General features: G+C 38.6%; 1 protein-coding gene across 1 annotated transcript in view; it reads left to right on the top strand.

The window, feature by feature from the left end:
* Positions 1–4913: 4913 nt before the first annotated feature.
* The window catches only part of FGF10 (fibroblast growth factor 10), a gene marked incomplete at both ends in the record, with an annotated part of 78891 nt that continues 65332 nt past the window's right edge, over positions 4914–18472 (top strand). The window contains one exon of the mRNA XM_082836093.1: positions 4914–5235. Coding sequence (XP_082692219.1) covers positions 4914–5235 — 322 coding nt within the window. The remainder of the gene's footprint in view (positions 5236–18472) is intronic.

Raw genomic sequence — 18472 nt, forward strand, 5'->3', positions numbered from 1 at the left:
CTTATAAATTCAGATAATATATTTTTAAAAATCCTTGACTATTCTGGAAATATGTATATACATTGCTTTCCAATTGTGTTCATTTCACAGGCTTTGATAAAATAGCCCCCTTTGCCAAATAAATCTCAATATTTATTTGGCTAGTCAACTGGTACTTAATAATTCAACACTAAACTATTTTATTACTTTTCTCTGGCTAATCTACTGTAACAAAGAAATATTGGTTTTCCATAAGTAAAGCCTCCTAACCCTTTTTATCATTTCCCCGCTGGCATCTCCGACATTAGAGTGATGAGTGGTCAATGATAAGGAGCAGAGAGGAGAAAAGAGAAAATAGACAAGACAGGTGTTACCAAAAAATTAGGACAATAGCCCATAACCTAGTACCTGAGTTCCAAACTCTGTTCTACCACTGAGTGACTTGGGCATCAGTTGTTCATTCACCTATGAAACGAATGAGTTAGATTCAATTATTGCTAAGAGTCCCATTGGCTCTGCAGTATTACACTACTCTCCATGAGGTAAGACCTCTTGTCCTTTCATTTGAAACCCCTAGTTAAAAACCAATAAGATATCACTATTTTATTTTCCCCCAGGTATTATGACTATTAGCATCACCTCTAGCGGCATCCTAGTAAGACCACAAGCCCCAACAAAGCCTTAAAACTGGCATCTTCCGTATCCCAAAGAAAAAACGAGCTGGAGTACGTACTCATAAAGGCTGCACTGCACACTTCAAAAATGAGGCCTGCACATGTCTACTTTGTAGAACAGCCTGGCTGACTTCTGACCTGACTTGGTATTATTTAAAGCAGCTTACTGACACTGCCAATAACATCGCACATAATAGAACACACATCTTGTAAGTGAACCACAGATAGTGCCAGGCAACATAAAGAATCCAACTGCTTCAACAGAATAGCTACTGAAAGATCTGGAAGCAAATACACAAACTGCTTCTCTGAGGTCAAATAACCACGTTTTAGGATTCTTCGATGGCTGCTGCCACAGTCTTGCTTTTAAAAGCCTCAATAATTTCTCAAGACATCGTGTTTAACAAAAGGCCACATCTATTTCCCCCAGTAAAGATTTAGCCTAACATTACTGGATATGTTTAGGGCATAGAAATAAAGCATGCCTTCCAGAGGTTGGAAAGAAGAGAAAAACTGCCTTTTAGAATTAGTAGGTACCATTCTAATCTGAAGCTTGTACTGTCCTTTTCAATCGTTGCAGAGAAACAATTAATAAAGGAATCCATTAAGACCTGATTATTGCTGCTAAAAAAGGAAGGTAGAATTTCAGTCCTTTGAAGTAACTGAGAATGATTCAGGCCTCATTACAGAGATATAATCTACATTCATACATTTATGTTAGTGATTCAAATCTATTGGGAGAGATTGAATTCCGTTAAATAGTGCATCTTTCCTGTGGAACTTTTCTCAGGCTTTCTCGGGCTAACCTAAGAGGTGACCTAACAATGCAAAGCAGTGGAGTATTTAGGGATTCAACTGTGCTATAAAAGAAAGGCTGTACAGAAAAGAGAAAGAAGAATGAGATATAATCTAAAAAGCTATGTCAGCTTTTCCTTTGGGCTGTTTTGTAAATGCCCTTCCTGTCATCACGCTGTACAGAAGAGAGGCGAAAGGGCTCTAGAACTTTTAAACACTGCACCTGCTGCAAGCAGATTTTAATATGGAAGTTTTAAAGATGTATTTTTTCCCATTTAGGACAGAATAAAAACACAAAACCTCTCACTTAAATGTCTGAACAGCTTCTTCTACTGGAGAAGAAAGTTGGTAGATGTGTGTGTGTGTGAAAGAGAGACAAGAGAGTGTGTATGTGTGAGAGAGAGAGACAGAGACAGAGAGAGACACAGAGACTACTTTCGAGGTTTGGGGTGGGGGGTTGTCTATTGTGAGTTAAAAGAATTGAAAGGATCTCAAGCTGGCACCAATACTGTTGGTGCCCAGTGCAGAGAAACCTCAAGATAATAACTTCATGTGTTTTGTAACTTTTCATGGCAGGATTTTTATTGTACGGTTTCATCAAACATATTTTTATTTTCAAAAAAATATATAGGTTTAATTATTTGTCAATTCAAACATTTGGATTCTGCTGAACAACTGGGCTGAAACTATTTCCTTAGAAACACTACACTCTTTTTTAGGCATTTTTCAGCTCAGGTATAAAACAGTGAACTAGAAAATTGAAATTAGCACTGTGAGTTTATTTTTAAATATCCATGCTTTAAGGAAAGAACCAGACTTGTTTGACATATGCTCTTTATTTGCTTAACTGTCCAATTAATAGCTACAGAAATCAGAGCTAATTACATTGAATATAAAAATCTACTGTGTGTACCACATTGTCAAAGTCTTCTGAATAAGCATTGCAATGGTTTATAAATAATGCAGTTAAAATCCTGATTCTAGTATTAAAATGTTCTGTTTCAAAGGCTCTGAATGCACAGGAAACTATAAGAGCACGGTGTAAAGTCATTTTTCAAGTCACCAAACAACATAATTAGGCAATATTCCTAAAGCCCATTTCCAAAGGTAGATTTTTTAATTTCTTTGTCTTTTCTCCTGTTCAATGAAGACTGAGACCAAATGCACATTGCAGGGACGCAGGTTTGTAGCATATACACAAGCTCGCCTGATTAGTTCCCTCCGAATTACAGTTGCAGAGGTCAAACTCCCAAGTTCACCTTGAAGTGATTCACCCTCTTAGGATAGCTGCCTAAAAATTAGGTTGAACCATATGAAACTGCCACTTTCGAAGGTCAAAAACCATAAAATATTGGCAATTTCACATGCTTCAACATAACACAAAGGTCCCACTGCCTTACAGAACATAAATACTTTATACCAATACATCTTCAGTCACTTCTTCCAGTCAGGCTGTCCCTAGTTTAGAGTAATTCTTAAAGAGACTCTCTAGGAATTCTTACTCAGATTGGAACGGCTTATCACAGTATCTCCTACTTTGTGCCTCTTAATCCTTGGCAAAGGCTGCCTAGCCAGGGACTTGATTCTGTCTGTACCTGAGACATGAGCAAGTTTATTAGCAATGAAGGAGTTTCAGGGTGGTGAATGTGAAAAAGAGAGGGAGGCTGGTGGTACAGTTATTTTATAAAATAGAGCCCTTTAAACATTAAAATTTGAAGACAGAAGAAAGAAAATACCTCTTGACGGCAAAGTGCAAAGGAAATTGCCTAGGAAACAGCAGAATATTCGGCAGAATCGTATGGTTAAATCTTCACAATCTCAGTAAAGTGAGTTCGCTTTGAAGTGCACGCGTTATTCTGTAAACGACCCTTGTTAGCTATCAGAAATCGGTCATTTCGGTCCCTGATTTCATTTGCGCCGAGAGAGGCGACTTTTAGGGGTGGTGATAAATCTCCCTGAGCTTAAAAGTCAGAGAGGGCCAAAGTGTGAACTTTTTACTTCAGCAAAGGAAGCGAGAAATCAGTGATTCATTAAAGCAGAGACCTCCTTGGAAGCTGGCAGAAGAGGAGGAAAGGAAGCTAATTATGTCTTCCTTTTCTTTGCTCGCTCCCACCAGTTTATAATCTACTGCCTTGGAGGGTTTATCCTCAGCATCTTCTGTTTTCTCCCTCAGCCCTCCCCTGCTTCTGCGAGCGAGGGGGGAAAAAAAGTCAGCCAAACCCCAGGCTCCAGGTGGCTCTCAAGTACTTCACTGCCAAAAGGAAAAAATAAATAAAAAATCCTATACTGGAAAACAAGTGAGAAAGGGGCACCCCAGAGGGGATTGGTTCAGACTGGAAGACAGCAAAACTCGGAAAGCGTGAGGATACTGCTCGCTCCGGTGACCAGCGCTGCGAGCACAAGGACGCTTTCGCAGCAATTAGCCCAAGCTGGAGGCGCTGGCGGAGGCTGCAGGCTGCGGCGGCCCGGGTGGCGAGGAAAGGACCCGCAGCCCCCGAGCTCCAGGCAGAGGCATCGCGCTCCCTTCTCCTGGCTCCCCTGCTCTCCCCACTCCCTGCCCCCTCCCCCTCCCTCTCCTCGGCGTTCCCAGCAGCCGAGGGTTTCAGATGTCCCACCGCCGTTTGACCCCCTTTCCCCCCGCCCGCCCCCCGCTTCTCCACCCCTGCAAATGAGGTTTGGCCAGCAGAGGCAGAGCCCACCTCTGGCTTAGAATCACTGACATTTAGACTCCAGGCTTCAACCTGTTTACAAGCGGGCTTTCCAAAGGAAGGGGGGCGGCGGGGGGAGGGAAATAGGGCCAAACAAAACACCAACCGCCATCCCCTCCAAACAAGAAGTGACTTTCTGGAGGCTTCAAATCAACAGGCACCACCAAAAGAGAAAGCAAGAGGGGGAAGAGAGCAACGGCGGCCGGGCGGCCGACTCCAGTTCTGGCAACTCGAAGGGACTCACGTTTAGAACTGGCCAGCAAGCTGGGGCTGTGCGGAGAGGGGCCAGAAGGTGCCAACCGCAGAAGGGCGCAGATACCTCCCCCCGCCTCCCACCCCAGCCCCTTTGGGTTTTGTTCACCGTGCTGTCATCTGTTTTTCAGACCTTTTTCTGCGTCTAACATGGTGAAGAAAGGAGTGAAGAAGAGAACAAAGTAACTCCCGGGGGAGCGAAGATCGAGGGTTACCCACACCACGACGGCCACCACCAGCTCCTGCTACTGCGGCCACCCACGTCCACATTCACCGGGAGACCGAGGGGCGCGCGGCAGCGGATCCGAGAAAGGAGCGAGAAGAGGCAGCCGGCCCTTCCGAGGAGTTATGGATGTTGGTGCTTTCACTTCTGGCCAGATCCGAGCCCAGAGGGAGCTAACCAGCGGCCGCCACCTCCAGCTGTCTCCTTGCCTCGCACCAGGTCTTACCGTTCCAGTATGTTCCTTCTGATGAGACAATTTCCAGTGCCGAGAGTTTCAGTACAATGTGGAAATGGATACTGACACATTGTGCCTCAGCCTTTCCCCACCTGCCCGGCTGCTGCTGCTGCTTCTTGTTGCTGTTCTTAGTGTCTTCCGTCCCTGTCACCTGCCAAGCCCTTGGTCAGGGCATGGTGTCAGCAGAGGCCACCAACTCCTCTTCTTCCTCGTCCTTCTCCTCTCCTTCCAGTGCGGGGAGGCATGTGCGGAGCTACAATCACCTCCAAGGAGATGTCCGCTGGAGAAAGCTCTTCTCTTTCACCAAGTACTTTCTCAAGATTGAGAACGGGAAGGTCAGCGGTACCAAGAAGGAGAACTGCCCGTACAGTAAGTAACAAATGCGCGCTCCCCTCCTTCCCAATTATCCACCCCACCCCACGGAGGGGGGGGGGGAATCTGTTCCAGATGTGGCCAGCTAAATATTTACGTCCCCAACTCCTGTAAAATGATTAAGTGGAATACTTTCACACTAAATCACCCCCCCCCCCGGGTGTATACATTGCGCCGCCTAACCCCCTCCCCGTAGCGCGCTCCCTCCCACCCCCCACCCAGGCTCTTTGCCACCCTGCCCGCCCCGTCTCTCTGGCTTGTCACTCGCGGGACCGCGCAGGGCGCCCAAGAGTTGCTGCAGTGCACAGATGCCCCTCTCTGTCTCCATCGCCTTTCCCCGCCTCACCCCAAGGTCTCCTTTCCCTCCCTTCTGGAAATGGCTCAAGTGAACACATTTTGTTCTTTTGGCTGGCAATCTTATTAAGAGTTTCAGGACAGTTTCCTCAAGCTGAAAATAATTATCCGCTGTCAATTATAGGGACTTTATGGGAACTTTATTTAAGAAAGAAAAGTCAGTTTCACTCTCCCCCAGCCCCATCCCTTTACCCTACCACCCCTCTAGATAGGAGCAAAAGCATTTTTCTGGTTTTGATTTTTTTTTTTTTTTTTTTGGTCCCTCATGTTGGTTTGAGTGATTGCAGTCCATGAAGTTAGCTTTTCAGGCACCACCGCTGCTATTTGTCTTCTGCCTGCCTTCTCTCTTGGTAACATGATGCTCATGTCTGCATTGTCAATAGCATATGCGCTGCTTTGTGGTGTCCTGTTGTACTCGTTTCTTCTCAAACCTCTCATATTGCAGAGCCATAGTACTACAGCACTGTAAACATCTGGGACTGGAGTCACACAGACCTCACACAAATTTCATTGTCATTCTTTTATTTTCAAAGTAAAAGTCATAAGTCTGTTTCCATGGTGTTGGTTTATCCCATAGGATGAGGTTTTCACCTCAGTACAAATTATGCCCCATCCTTGGATTTCTTGCCTTTTTCCTTTCTCCCTCCCTCTTTCCTTCTTTAGCTCTTTCTATTCTTTCTTTCTTGCAGGGATGTGGGTTGGGTAGGGGGAGGGAGAACCAGAAGAGGAGGAGTGAACATTGTGTCTCTTCCTGAATCAGTCCAGCAAAGCCAGATTACTCTGTTAGCTTCCTTTCCTGCTTACTTTCAAGTGGTGAGACTTATTCATCCTCTATTGATTGCAATTTGAAAGGATCCCTGAGGCTATGTAATGGCACACTGAAGACAATAACATTTAAACATCTTTAATGACCATTTAGCATTATCTTAATGGTGGTTCCAAGTCACCTTTTCAAAGGATTTTTTTGTGTCAGTTGTTTGGGAATTCCAAGCATATATTTGCTGGCTAACTTAAATACATGAGTCATATACTTCATGATTCCTTAGCCCAGAAAGTATCTGGTATTAATGGGAAAGACAGTTAAGAAGAACTTAGCATTATCTTTTTAAAATAAAGATTTACAAGAAATAAGACATATTTCTTATTTGGGGACTCACATACCTTCAACATTAACTTCTGTTCCTCCTCAGCTGCTATTTCCATTTACTAAAATTAACAATATGTTTACAAGTAATAAAAAAGATTTGTGTGTTTTAAAGTATTCCATTTGATGTTTACTACTAGAGATGTACCTATAGTCCATTACCTATATTTTTTCCATTCTTATTCATAAGAAGTGGCTGAAATAATGTCATTTTTTTTTTGCTCCAAAGTAACTTGTTACCTGAATTTATTAGATATGATGTATAGATGTTATGGTTATTAATTTAAAATTTTAATACTTTTATTCACTTCTAAAACAAAAGAGTTGTGATATCATCCAGGTAGGATGATGGGGAAGAAGTGGCCCAAACACTTACTGAAGAGTGAGCTTGGAGATAAAAAAAAAAAAAAATTCACAGGGACTGAAATTCTTTGTATTTTTAGTTCATGGAAATAACTCAAAGAAATATAATAAAATTTCAGAGTGTTAACCTTGAGCAAATTTTTTTTTACACTAACTTGACTTTGCTATTGCTGTATTTTAAGTGTCTTTATGATGTGATGTAAGGAGCAATCTATAGTAGTTTATTTATGCAACTTAAATTACCGTTTTCTAAAATAATGATCACTGTGTGATTAACCATTTGGTAAATGGTTTCCAGTGTACACATTAAAATATCTTTTTACAGTAAGAATTATCTGCAAAGAGAAAAGTATATGATATTTATCGTGTAAAAACAAGTGTGGAAAATTTTCGTCCTGTTTAAAATATACTAATACGTCTTCCATGTGATAAACGATAACTAATAGTCCCTGTTAAAATTATAATATCATATAGTAATGCAATCCTAATCAATGGTTGAAAATGAAAGGGGGTGGAGCTTGCTATGTTAAATAATGTCAAACCATAAATAATTTAGGTTTTCCAAGAACATCTGTATCAAGACATAGCAAGTGAATAGTAGAGGTTGAAACAGCTTTCATTTCACATGTGGCTGGGTAATCAGAATGCTGCTACAGTTTCCAGCTGGACTGATTCAGCTGAACTACATGGTATCATTAAGATATTGTCTAAATGTTGCATAATTACATGAGAACAAACTTTTGCTATGCCTACAGGGTAACCAGCCAGCCAGCCCACCAAATGGTAGCCTGTTAAATATTAGGGTATCTAACCTCTGAAGAGTGTCAGTTCCTTGTCCAAAAACCACATTTCAGTGACATTTTCCTAAACAAGTTATTAATTATTCTCAATACACAAAGCTGTTCTTTTAAGGTTTGCTTATTTGAAGCTTAATTTTCTTTGTTACTTTTGACCCTAGTATTACTGCTGCTAAAATACAGTAACAGCTTATCTAAGAGGTTACATGTTTGTGATGGTCCTGGGTAATTAAACAACTGTTTTACTGGCTTTTTGCCAGCAAAATGCTAACAAAAGAGAAGTAAGGAAATCACCCATGAGCACTGAAAAATCATTTTTAACTTCTACCTCCAAAGTTGGTTCCCAGAAATTGGATGGTTCTAAAAATATTACATGTGCTAGAGAAACTCTTCTCCATTTTGAGTGATTATTATAAATTTTTAGGGGTGGGGTATTTTTTGTTTGCTCCTTTGCCATTATATGAGAGTAGAATAAAGGGAGCAGTGATGAATTATGTTTCTCCTGCTAGAAGTCTGAGAAAGCTTGAATAATTTAGAATAGCTGTGGCGTATCTGTCACTAGATATGCTCGGGCTCATTTAGGTTTGTTATATCATTCTTTACATCTAGAGCTTTGCCCTTGAAACATTACCACTCGTCTCCAGTTCTGGCCTACTAGAAAGGCTGGATACAGCTGTTAGGTACCCGTGCAACTGGAACCAGTGGACTTATTTCTGGATGTGAGTAAAACAGCTGTGGGCTACTCCCCCGATTGTCACTTATAGAAAAGGGGAGTCTAGTGAAAAGAAAATGTATCCCTAAACTTGAGAGAGTCAAGGATAGATACTCTCAAGATGGAAAGCCACAGTGCTTATGAGTCTTTTCAGGAAAGGAGTATGTGAGACATTAGAGAAATCAGTGTGCACTGAGTATGCAGTATGTGCCCTATTTCTTTAAATATATATCTCGTTCAACACTCATAATAGTTCTGTGATTTAGATAGGACTATCCACATTTTTCAAATATGAAAACTAACCCTGAAAAAAAGTAAATTACCCAAGGTCATTCAACTAGAAATTGACAGCCAGATTAAAGCCCAAGTCGATTTGGTTTTGTTATTACTTATTTCTTCTACCTCGCTACTACTGACAACATTGCTGTCGATATATCAGAAGTAGACACCACAAAACTCTAAAAACCAAATTATCCAGATCCTTAATTGCTTTTTGCTATGCACACCAACTGTTCATCAGAAGGAAATTGGAAGAGCAGTAAAATGACAGTGGAACAGAGTGAGTATGTTAAAGTTATTATTGCAGGCGTCTGCATGTTATCAGACAATGTTAGTGCATTCTCTGGGTGAAATCTCTCTTTTGATATTACATTTGAGAATATAACTGCTCATGGACACACAATGTACACATACATCCATCTCACAGAAGGCATTAGGAATACATGACTAAGAAAAATCCATGAATATCATTGTATATAGTAATTGTTTACAGCTGAGGGCCAAATGTTTAATTGTTCCCACATGTAATAAAACAATTTGATTGTAAGTACAAGTGTGAAATTGGGCTGCTGAAGAAACTTCTGATGTATGACTCTAAAAGGAGCAAATCTTAGAGACCTGAAGCTTTAAAATGACTCCGCAAATCAAAAAGGTATTCCACCACATAGAAATGACTGATTATTGTCTTGTAAATAAGGTTTACATTATTACTTTTTAATCAGGACTAGAGTTTATTTTAGGAAGTTAAATAAGAAAATAATTTTTGAGGAAAATAAGGACTTGAATATTATCTCCTAATAAATATACAACAGTTTTCTGGGAAGAAAAACCTATATAAAACATATGGCTTCCACTGGTGTCTTATTTAAGTTGTGGTTGTTTCTAGAGTTTGGTTGCATAATTTATAACTGGCAGCATTTAATCATGAGGATAGAGGATTTATGAAGGTGGAAGGCACTATTTAATGTTTACATGACACTGTCCTGTTACCTTTACTGCATTCCTACCATATGGACCCTCCACTTTGATGGATTTATCATAAATCCATTAAAAATGCACAATTACAGAGAGTTTCCTCTTTATAAACCTGATTTATAACCATCTACTACAAGAAACTCAAGAAAACAGTTGGCAGAAATCACATGCCAATACTGGAGTATGAGAATTCAGAGACACCAATCTCTAGGTCTTGAGTATTTTAGTAATCTATTACCGAAAGGCATGCACCATTCTTTAAAAACAGGTGTTTTCAAAATGATGTTTAAGCACAGAGCTTAAAAGAAGAAGAACTGTGCCTTATACAATGAAGGAAACTCCACTGCATGCATTTTTCCTCTACAATTTTACTACCCAGTTTAGAGCAAAAAGCCTTACTCCAGTTCATTTCTTCATTTTTTAATGAACTTATGGTAGAACCTGAATGAGCACTTTAAATTCCTACACAATTACCTTAATGTTCAGAGGCAAACCCCATTTATTATCCAAACGTCTGACTTTCCACAAGCCAAAATGTTGGAAAAAAGTTGACGGCTCATTTGAAATGGAGCTAATGTTCCTCACATTTATGAGCTGCCTATGAATATCTCCATCTTTCCTAAGCCTTAAATGTCTGTACACTTATCCAAAATTGCAGTACAAATGATATTTCTTTATTATGCTTCAGAAGGAAGAATAATACGTGCGTATTAGTTCAAAGTGATTTTAATCTATCTTAACATTAATTCTGTGAACTTTGCAATGAAGAGTAATTCAGATGACGTTTTTAGTATTACTGTTCCAACATTTGTCAGCATTAATAGTTGATGTTTGCTTAGTGTAAGTAAAACATTAGCATTTCCCTCCCAGAAATTAAAGTTCTCCTTTAATTTTCCAGTAAAATTGGGCATAAGATTTATGATAATTTTAATACAGTTTTATTACAATCTAGCAGAGTAATGAAACTCATTTTGTCTCAAGCTTTTTATGCAGAAGTATCTTAATTTTTCATGTATTGATATATTGCAATGTTTTAAGATCATTTACCTTTGCCATTTGACAAATGGTGTTTGTTACTTGGCTTTGCAGATTAAAAATATTTACTTTTCATAATTGGGACTTGTTCTTTCAGTGCCTATTACCTCTACCTGTGCTGGTCAGTCGGTATAACAAGTGATAACCTAGAAACGTGCCTTTAAAATTAGTGTAAGAAAATATACCTGCACCTTGGGAAGCCACCAGTGACACTCTGGTACCGAATTAATGAATAAAATGTGTCAATGTTTTACAGAATTGTTTAAAACCAAGTATTTATTTAGTACAGATTTTGCACAAATAGAAAATTTCAAGATATCTAAAAGGGAGCTGGGTCACCCACAAAATAATGACCTTAAAGATTTCCTTGCTTTTAAATCAGGTCAGTTGTATTCTTTCTTTGAACGCTATGTCCTAATTGGAACAATAAATCAAAGGTGACACTCAGAGTAGATTCCCATGTAAGGTGGACAACTGGACAGTGACTTTTTACTGCTGCTAACACGTGCATCCAATTACCATTTGATAGATTCATGGTGCTGGCAGTAAAGTATTGCCTCATTTTATACTTCACCTAATAATTCTTCAGCCTAAACCTGTCTACCTTTACCTATATCTAATCTGTCAGTATGTGTGTTATCATTAATGAGGAAGTTTCAAATGTTTGGCATGCTTCCTACAATGAGCAATGACATTAAGATATTAATGAATCATTTAATTAACCATAACAGATGAGGTAAAATATTAAGTCAATATATCCCCAACTTCACGTAACTGTCAACTAAATATAACCTAATGATTTCACTACAGTGATAACTTAATTATGAATAGCAGGGGTTAACTGGAACTTAATTCTAAAGAGCGAAATTAAGAACTTTAAAAATATTATTAACTTTAATAATTCTAATTAATTAATCCTAATTGCAAAATTAAGAATTCCTTTAAACAGGCATTTTTCCATAATAATTACTAGTTCCTATCATCATTATTCTTTTCTTTCAAGGACCTTACATTAACATGTTTTACTGATAAACATATGTGTTAGCTCATCCTTAACCTTTTTTGAGGCACTGCCCCTGTTTGAGGATAACTTGACATATTCATAGAATCTACAATTCAAGACCCATCAGCTGCTTTCTAATAGTTCTATCTTGAGGCAGTTATACGTCTGAAATAGCAGCCATCTGAGGCATTGTGAATCCCTGATATTTTATCACCCCTTCACCACTTCATTATTTTCTCCTCCTTTTCTTTTCTTTTTTTTTTCTTTTTTCCTTTTCCCTCATGTCTAAACCCCTTACATACCACTTAAGCAAGAGAAAGTCATCCATTATCATTCCTTAGCATGCCATGTTCCATTTAGAACCAGTAGCCTAGCTGTTTTTGGATGTATCACTTGGGCACATCAACAACCAAAACATGTAGTTTATATTCTATGCAAAAAAGTCTTCAGCAATGCAAATTCAACATACTCCACCAGGTGCCCCTTCTCATTTTGAATCTCCAGTGAAGTCCCATTATCCCAGCACTCAGGCCAATTTCTTAAAGCTTTGCCTTTCATGAACTGGGCAAACCACGAATAAGCACCTTCTGAGAATGGATGCTGATTGTCTAGTTACTAAACCGTCAATCTGCATTTTCCCTTCAGGTTAAATATTCTGTTCCCAGTAACTCTCCCTACACATTCATTTCACCTTTCTTCTAAAAGTTGTTTCAGTATATGCAACACTTACTAATTACTTTGTCAATTTTCTGACCTTTTTGCATTTGTCTGGACTCCTATAAGAGAAAGAAAGTGAAGATGATTTAGGAAATCAAATAATTATTTTGCTTCTTTTTGAAGTCATCGTTTACTTCAAAAAGATGAACACTAATTTGGAGGTCTTTAATATTTCCAACTTCCAGAACCTCACTTAGATTATAAAGCTTCTCTGTACACCCCTGCCAACTGTAGCTCTTTAAAATGAAACGAATGTTCTCATTTTAATACTGGTTATCAAAGGGGAAAAATGTAAAACGTACATGCATGTGTATTTCAGGTTGACCAAATATAGAAATGCACATAGCTTTATTAGAAAACACTGAGACACTGACAGGAGTTAAAATTTAAATTCATAGCATATGTGTATTCACATACTTCTCTCAAGAAAGAACCTTTTGGCACTGATTGCTGAATTAGATTTATTTTTATTATATGCAGAATCTGACTATTTACGTATGTTAGATTGGTTTGTTACTGTAATAATAATTAAAAGCCAAGCTTCTTTTTACAGTTTGTTTCAAATTATATAGATAGATCGATACAGATATAGACAGATGGATTTCCATCTATCTATAGGGATAGCTTTGATTTATTGATAGAATTATTAAAAGAAAAATTAATATTCTGCAACATGAGGAAACATGACACTAATTTTTATACTATTTATGATCTGAAGTGAGATATATTTACAATGTTATTAATAACAGTAATTAGCAATGTAGCAAGCCAGATTTCTAGGGCATTTTTTGGAACGTCTCTATAGAAGGATGTGATTCCACAAAGATGAAGAGAAAAAGTGCGAGGGATATTAATCAGATTATGGTATAAAAAGTTGGCGAATGAAACTACATAAATGCTTTAAAGCTGAAGCAAGAGAGATGGTAAAGAACATATAATTAGAATGTTAGAAGCCAGAGGAAAAGCAGAAAAGGCCATAGAGCATTTAGACATAGACTGTGAAAGGAGGAGGAGATGCTTTGCTGGAGTGATGAAGACAAGGGTTTTGAACTCTCAGGAAGGAGATCAAGCTAATGAGTAGCGCTGCAAAAGGGCTGACATGACAAGAAAGGTGTGAGGGAAATATAACCCAATCCCTGGCATTCAACTGGATGTTAAATTAACTGAAATGAGAACCTGTGATCTAAAAGGAATCCCACAGAAGTAATCGCAGCCACGGTATCAGAGCAAGGAAGGCTAAATCTGAGTTCCTGCTAAAGAGGCAGAAGGGTAGAGGGGTTAAAAGTGTGGGCTTTGATTAAAAGTGATTACAATTATGGGCCTGGATCAAAAGTAAGCTTTGTAGACACAGAAGTGGGTGCATTTGAGGCTCCAAACTGCCAGACAATAGTGTATCACTTGGGCAAGTTGTCATCAGTAAAACAAGGATATTAACAATACCTATCTCTCTTTTCTACATGGTAGAGATTAAATGAGATCATTTATTCATTCAACAGAAATATACTAAGTGCCTGCTTTGTGTCAGATACTGTCTGACACTTAAATACATGCTGAACAAAGATGCTGGTTTTGCTCTCTCAGAGCTTCACTCTACAGACAATATCCAAAAAAACCAAACAAATAAAGAGATATGTGATGAAAAATTGGGGTAACTGTATGGAAAACAAGCAGGACACTCTAACAGAAAACAGTTGGGAAGTATTCTAGGCTAGAGAAGCCTTCTGAAGATGGGAGGTAGGAGGAAGGGAACAGCATGGGGAGAGTTTGGTACCTCCTCCAAGAAGTACAGAAAAGGCACACTGAGCCTGGGGTTCGGTGAGAAGTTTGGAGAAGTTGAAGTTAGTGTTTGTAGTAGCTTAACGGTGCTCTCATCAGATGGGTATTATATAAGGGAAAAGTAAATGTGATGCTTCTCTTATTTCAAGGGAAAGTATCAGGAAAGCAACCAGCAGATTACTTGATGAAGTGGAAACTAAAACTATTAGAAAAAAGAAGGAATGAGGAATGCACTTGGCATTGTTTAAAAAACAGAAATATTAGAACACCTGAAATAATTTAAGGTTTGGAATTGTAGTATCCATAATGTTCTGAAGTTTGGGGGGAGCATAGAAGTTCATTAAGAGACTAGTAGCAGACATTTGAAAATTGAAGATGAGGAGAGAGTGAAGAACTAAAAATACAGAATAGAAGGTAACAAATGTGTTCAAGGACAGAACAATAAAAAAGAACAAAAGAAAGAAAAACAACAACAACAAAATAAGGACAAAACAGGTAACCATGAAGACTAGAAGAAGACAGATTACTGCATTAAAGGAAAAAATAAAAGTGACTCAATTTTTAAATATTTCAAAATTATTATATTTCAAGTTATGATATGGTTTTGAACCAGGATTATCACAGATGCTCAGCTTTCAGGATATTCTGTAGTTAAACTTGTTTCTCATCCCATGACTGTGAGCTTTTTGGCCCATACCCTCAAAGGGTTTGCAATCTAGAGATAGAGACAGATCTTCCCAGGCGGCTGGAAGGTAATATAAGGCAGTTTATACTAAATTCCGAAGAAGCAGGGTGGAATTTAAGTAAACAGCAACCTGTAACTGAGGGAGGGATGAATGACAAGGGGAGTATCGCACTGAGGATAAGGGACTCCAGATAGAATTAGATAAGAAGAAAGGAGTAAGAATATTCTAAAAGAAGGCACAGAACCTTACATGAAGTTTTCAGGAAACAACAGGCAGGCCACTGGGGTGGAGCAGAATTTACAAATTGGTGGGTATCTTATGAAGTACAAAGCAAAATACACTAGAATGTGTCATCACGTGAGAGGGAAGTATGTAAATATACTTAGATTTGAGGACTTAAGTTCTCTGCTAAAATATTACACTTATATAGTTTGCATTTAAAATCGGCCTTCTCTATTTTATATTTGCTTTACTTTTTGAAGTAAAGAAAAAAGAGAAGGCAGAGAGATATTTGAAAAGGGTATAAATTACAGTATAATTGACATAACCTAAAAATATTAAAACTGTAGCTTGATCTGACAAAAAAACCCAGAACTACTTTCATACTAGGGACATGAAAAAGTAGTTCCTGTGATCTATACCAAATGGCTTCATCTTTAGCATTCCTGATTTGCTAAATGATCACTACTTAAAATTTTAAAATAGCTCCTCCTGCAGAAGTTCTTAACTTACACATATCCCTGGGAAGGGGTTTTACAACTTCACAGCAGATTCCCAGAGGGAACTACTGAGGCATCAATATTACTTGCTCCACCTGTATATTTTTTCTTGTCATTGCCATTCTAAATTGTCTCAGATTTACTTCGTTTAGGTGATTAGGGGAAAAAAAAATCGACTACAGCTCTTTTTCTTGTGAAAGAGTATACTTAAGTCTTTTAAGGGAGCAGGCTGCTGACAGCATACATGCAACTGCATCCACGATTAAGACCGTGAGCTTTGCAGACAAACTTCTTGATGTAGAATCTGGGTTCTAAAACTGCATAGTTGTGTGGCCTTGGACAAAGGACTCCCAGGGACTTGATCTGTGCAACTGTTAAGTGAGGATAATAATATCACCTACCTGATCACTGTTAGAAGGATGAGTTTGTAAATTTACAAATGAGACTATAAATGTAAATTTCTCAATATAGGGCCTGTCACATTTTAAGAGCTCAAAAACGTTAGCTCTTATTACTGTTTTATGCTGTGACTACTGTGTTGTTTTTAATAATCCCATTTTCTCAAAAGACCCCTAAGTCATCAGATAATAAAAAATTAAACAGAAAAGTGATATCATATACCACCTTACTTTATTTTATAGTTTATAAAGAATTCTAATGTTTTCATCAGTTGGATTGTAGAAAAATTCTGTGAAATGGGTAAAAGAGTCACTGTTACCCCCATACTATCTTTAGGTGAGAAGACTGAGTCTAAAAGTTATGGTGCCAGACTGAAGTTATATAGTTACCATACGTGAGGCAGAATTCAAACCTAGGACAGCCTTGGCTAGGGTGACCTTCCATCCCGGTTTGCCTGGAGCAGTCTCAGATGCGCCTCTTGTTCTGGCATGTTATCAGTAGCAGCCTATTCACTCTCAAAGTACCGCATTACAAAATCACCCTAGTCTTAGCCATTCTGATTTGTGTAAGGCACAAATCTACACAAGCCAGTTCTCTATGAAATACTTCAGTTTCTTCCCAGTACCCTCAAAATAGTAACTTCATCTCTTTGCATGTCATGTGAAGCCCTCACCCCCGCCTCCTTTCTTACTATACTCCCCATCACAGACATACTGAGCTGATTTTAGCTCCCGAACATACCTTGTTCCTTCACATGCAGCCTTTGCACACACGCCTAGGTCTGGCTGGAGTGATGTTCCTGCCCCTTGTCCCCTTTCTTTCAGGTCTCAGTTAGATGTCATCTCTAGGAAACCTTCCTGACCACTCTACTGTCTCCACCGAACCCAACACTCAGTATCTAGTATTTTAACACAATCTCACACTTGATTAATTTACCCACCTAGTTTCCTCATACACAGAGAGCTTGTTGAGGGTGAACACTGTATGCATCACACCGACCTTTGCCTGCCAGCCCTTAATATACTGTCTGGAATATAATGGGTCCTCTCTATATGTTTATTAGATAAATTTCTCTTTTTAACCACGTGTCCTTGAGCCAAGACACTTAAGACTTTCTTTGGTCTCGTCACCTGGTCTGGAAAGTGTGATTAACATATTACCCACCTGAAAAATGCGGTTGAAGTAAATTATCTTTTAAAATTCCATTGAGTTCTAAGTTCTACAATTCTGAGAACTTAGAAGATAAATCAGGCCTCATTACTTAACTAAATGCTAAATACTTGCATTCATACAAACTTCCGAATGAAAGTTTGTGTAATCCTTGAAATGGGTTGTTTCCCATATTTCTCCTATTTGCCTCAGGTTACTACTGACTGTTCAGTAGAGATACATGATGAATTTACTCTCTTTTAAAATTGATGCTGACTGTGGGATAGTTATTTATAGCTTCAGAGTTGTATTTGGGTTCTGGGGTAATTTGGTGACAATTAAGAAATGAGCAATTCTTGGTGATTCATTTAGAGAAGAACATACTGCAAAAGAGTGGGAGTAAAGAGATATGGTTCATGGCTTAGTTGTGTCAAAACATTTGCTATGCAATCAGGCACATCATTTACTTTATCTTGGCCTCAGAAACTTAATCTATGAAATGAGTATATTAAACCAAATACAGTTATTAAAATATTTTTGTTCAATCGTTTCCAAGGTTAAGGACTGGTTCCTAGGAGCATACCTATTTTAGGAGATAATAACTATAGTATGCTGAAAAACAGTCACCCAAAGATATCAGGTCCTAATCCCCAGAGTATGTGAATGTGACATTTATATGATAAAATTTTTGCAGATGTAATAAAGTTAAGGATCTTGAGATGAGGAAATCATCCTGCATTATCAAGGTCAGTCCTAAATGCTATCACTTGTTCTTATTATAAAAGAGAGACAGGGAGATTAGACCCACAGGGTGATTAGATAGCAGAAGGCACTTTGATGATGGAAGCAGACAAAGAGAGACATAAAGATGCAAAGCTCTGGCTGTGAAGACAAAGGAGCCAAGAGCCAAGGAATGTGGCTACAGAAGCTGCAAGAGGAGGAAACCAGATTTTCTCCCTAGAGCCTATGGAGGGAGCTTGGCCCTACTGATACCTTGAATTGGGCCCAGTGAAACTAATATTAGGCTTCCAGCCTCCAGAACTGTGAAGGAATAAATTTCTATTGTTTTAAGACACCAAATTTGTGATAATTTGTTACAGCAGACACAGGAAACCAGCACAGGTTT

Source organism: Leucopleurus acutus (assembly GCF_964270905.1).
Source record: "Leucopleurus acutus genome assembly, chromosome: 3".
NCBI lineage: Eukaryota > Metazoa > Chordata > Mammalia > Artiodactyla > Delphinidae > Leucopleurus > Leucopleurus acutus.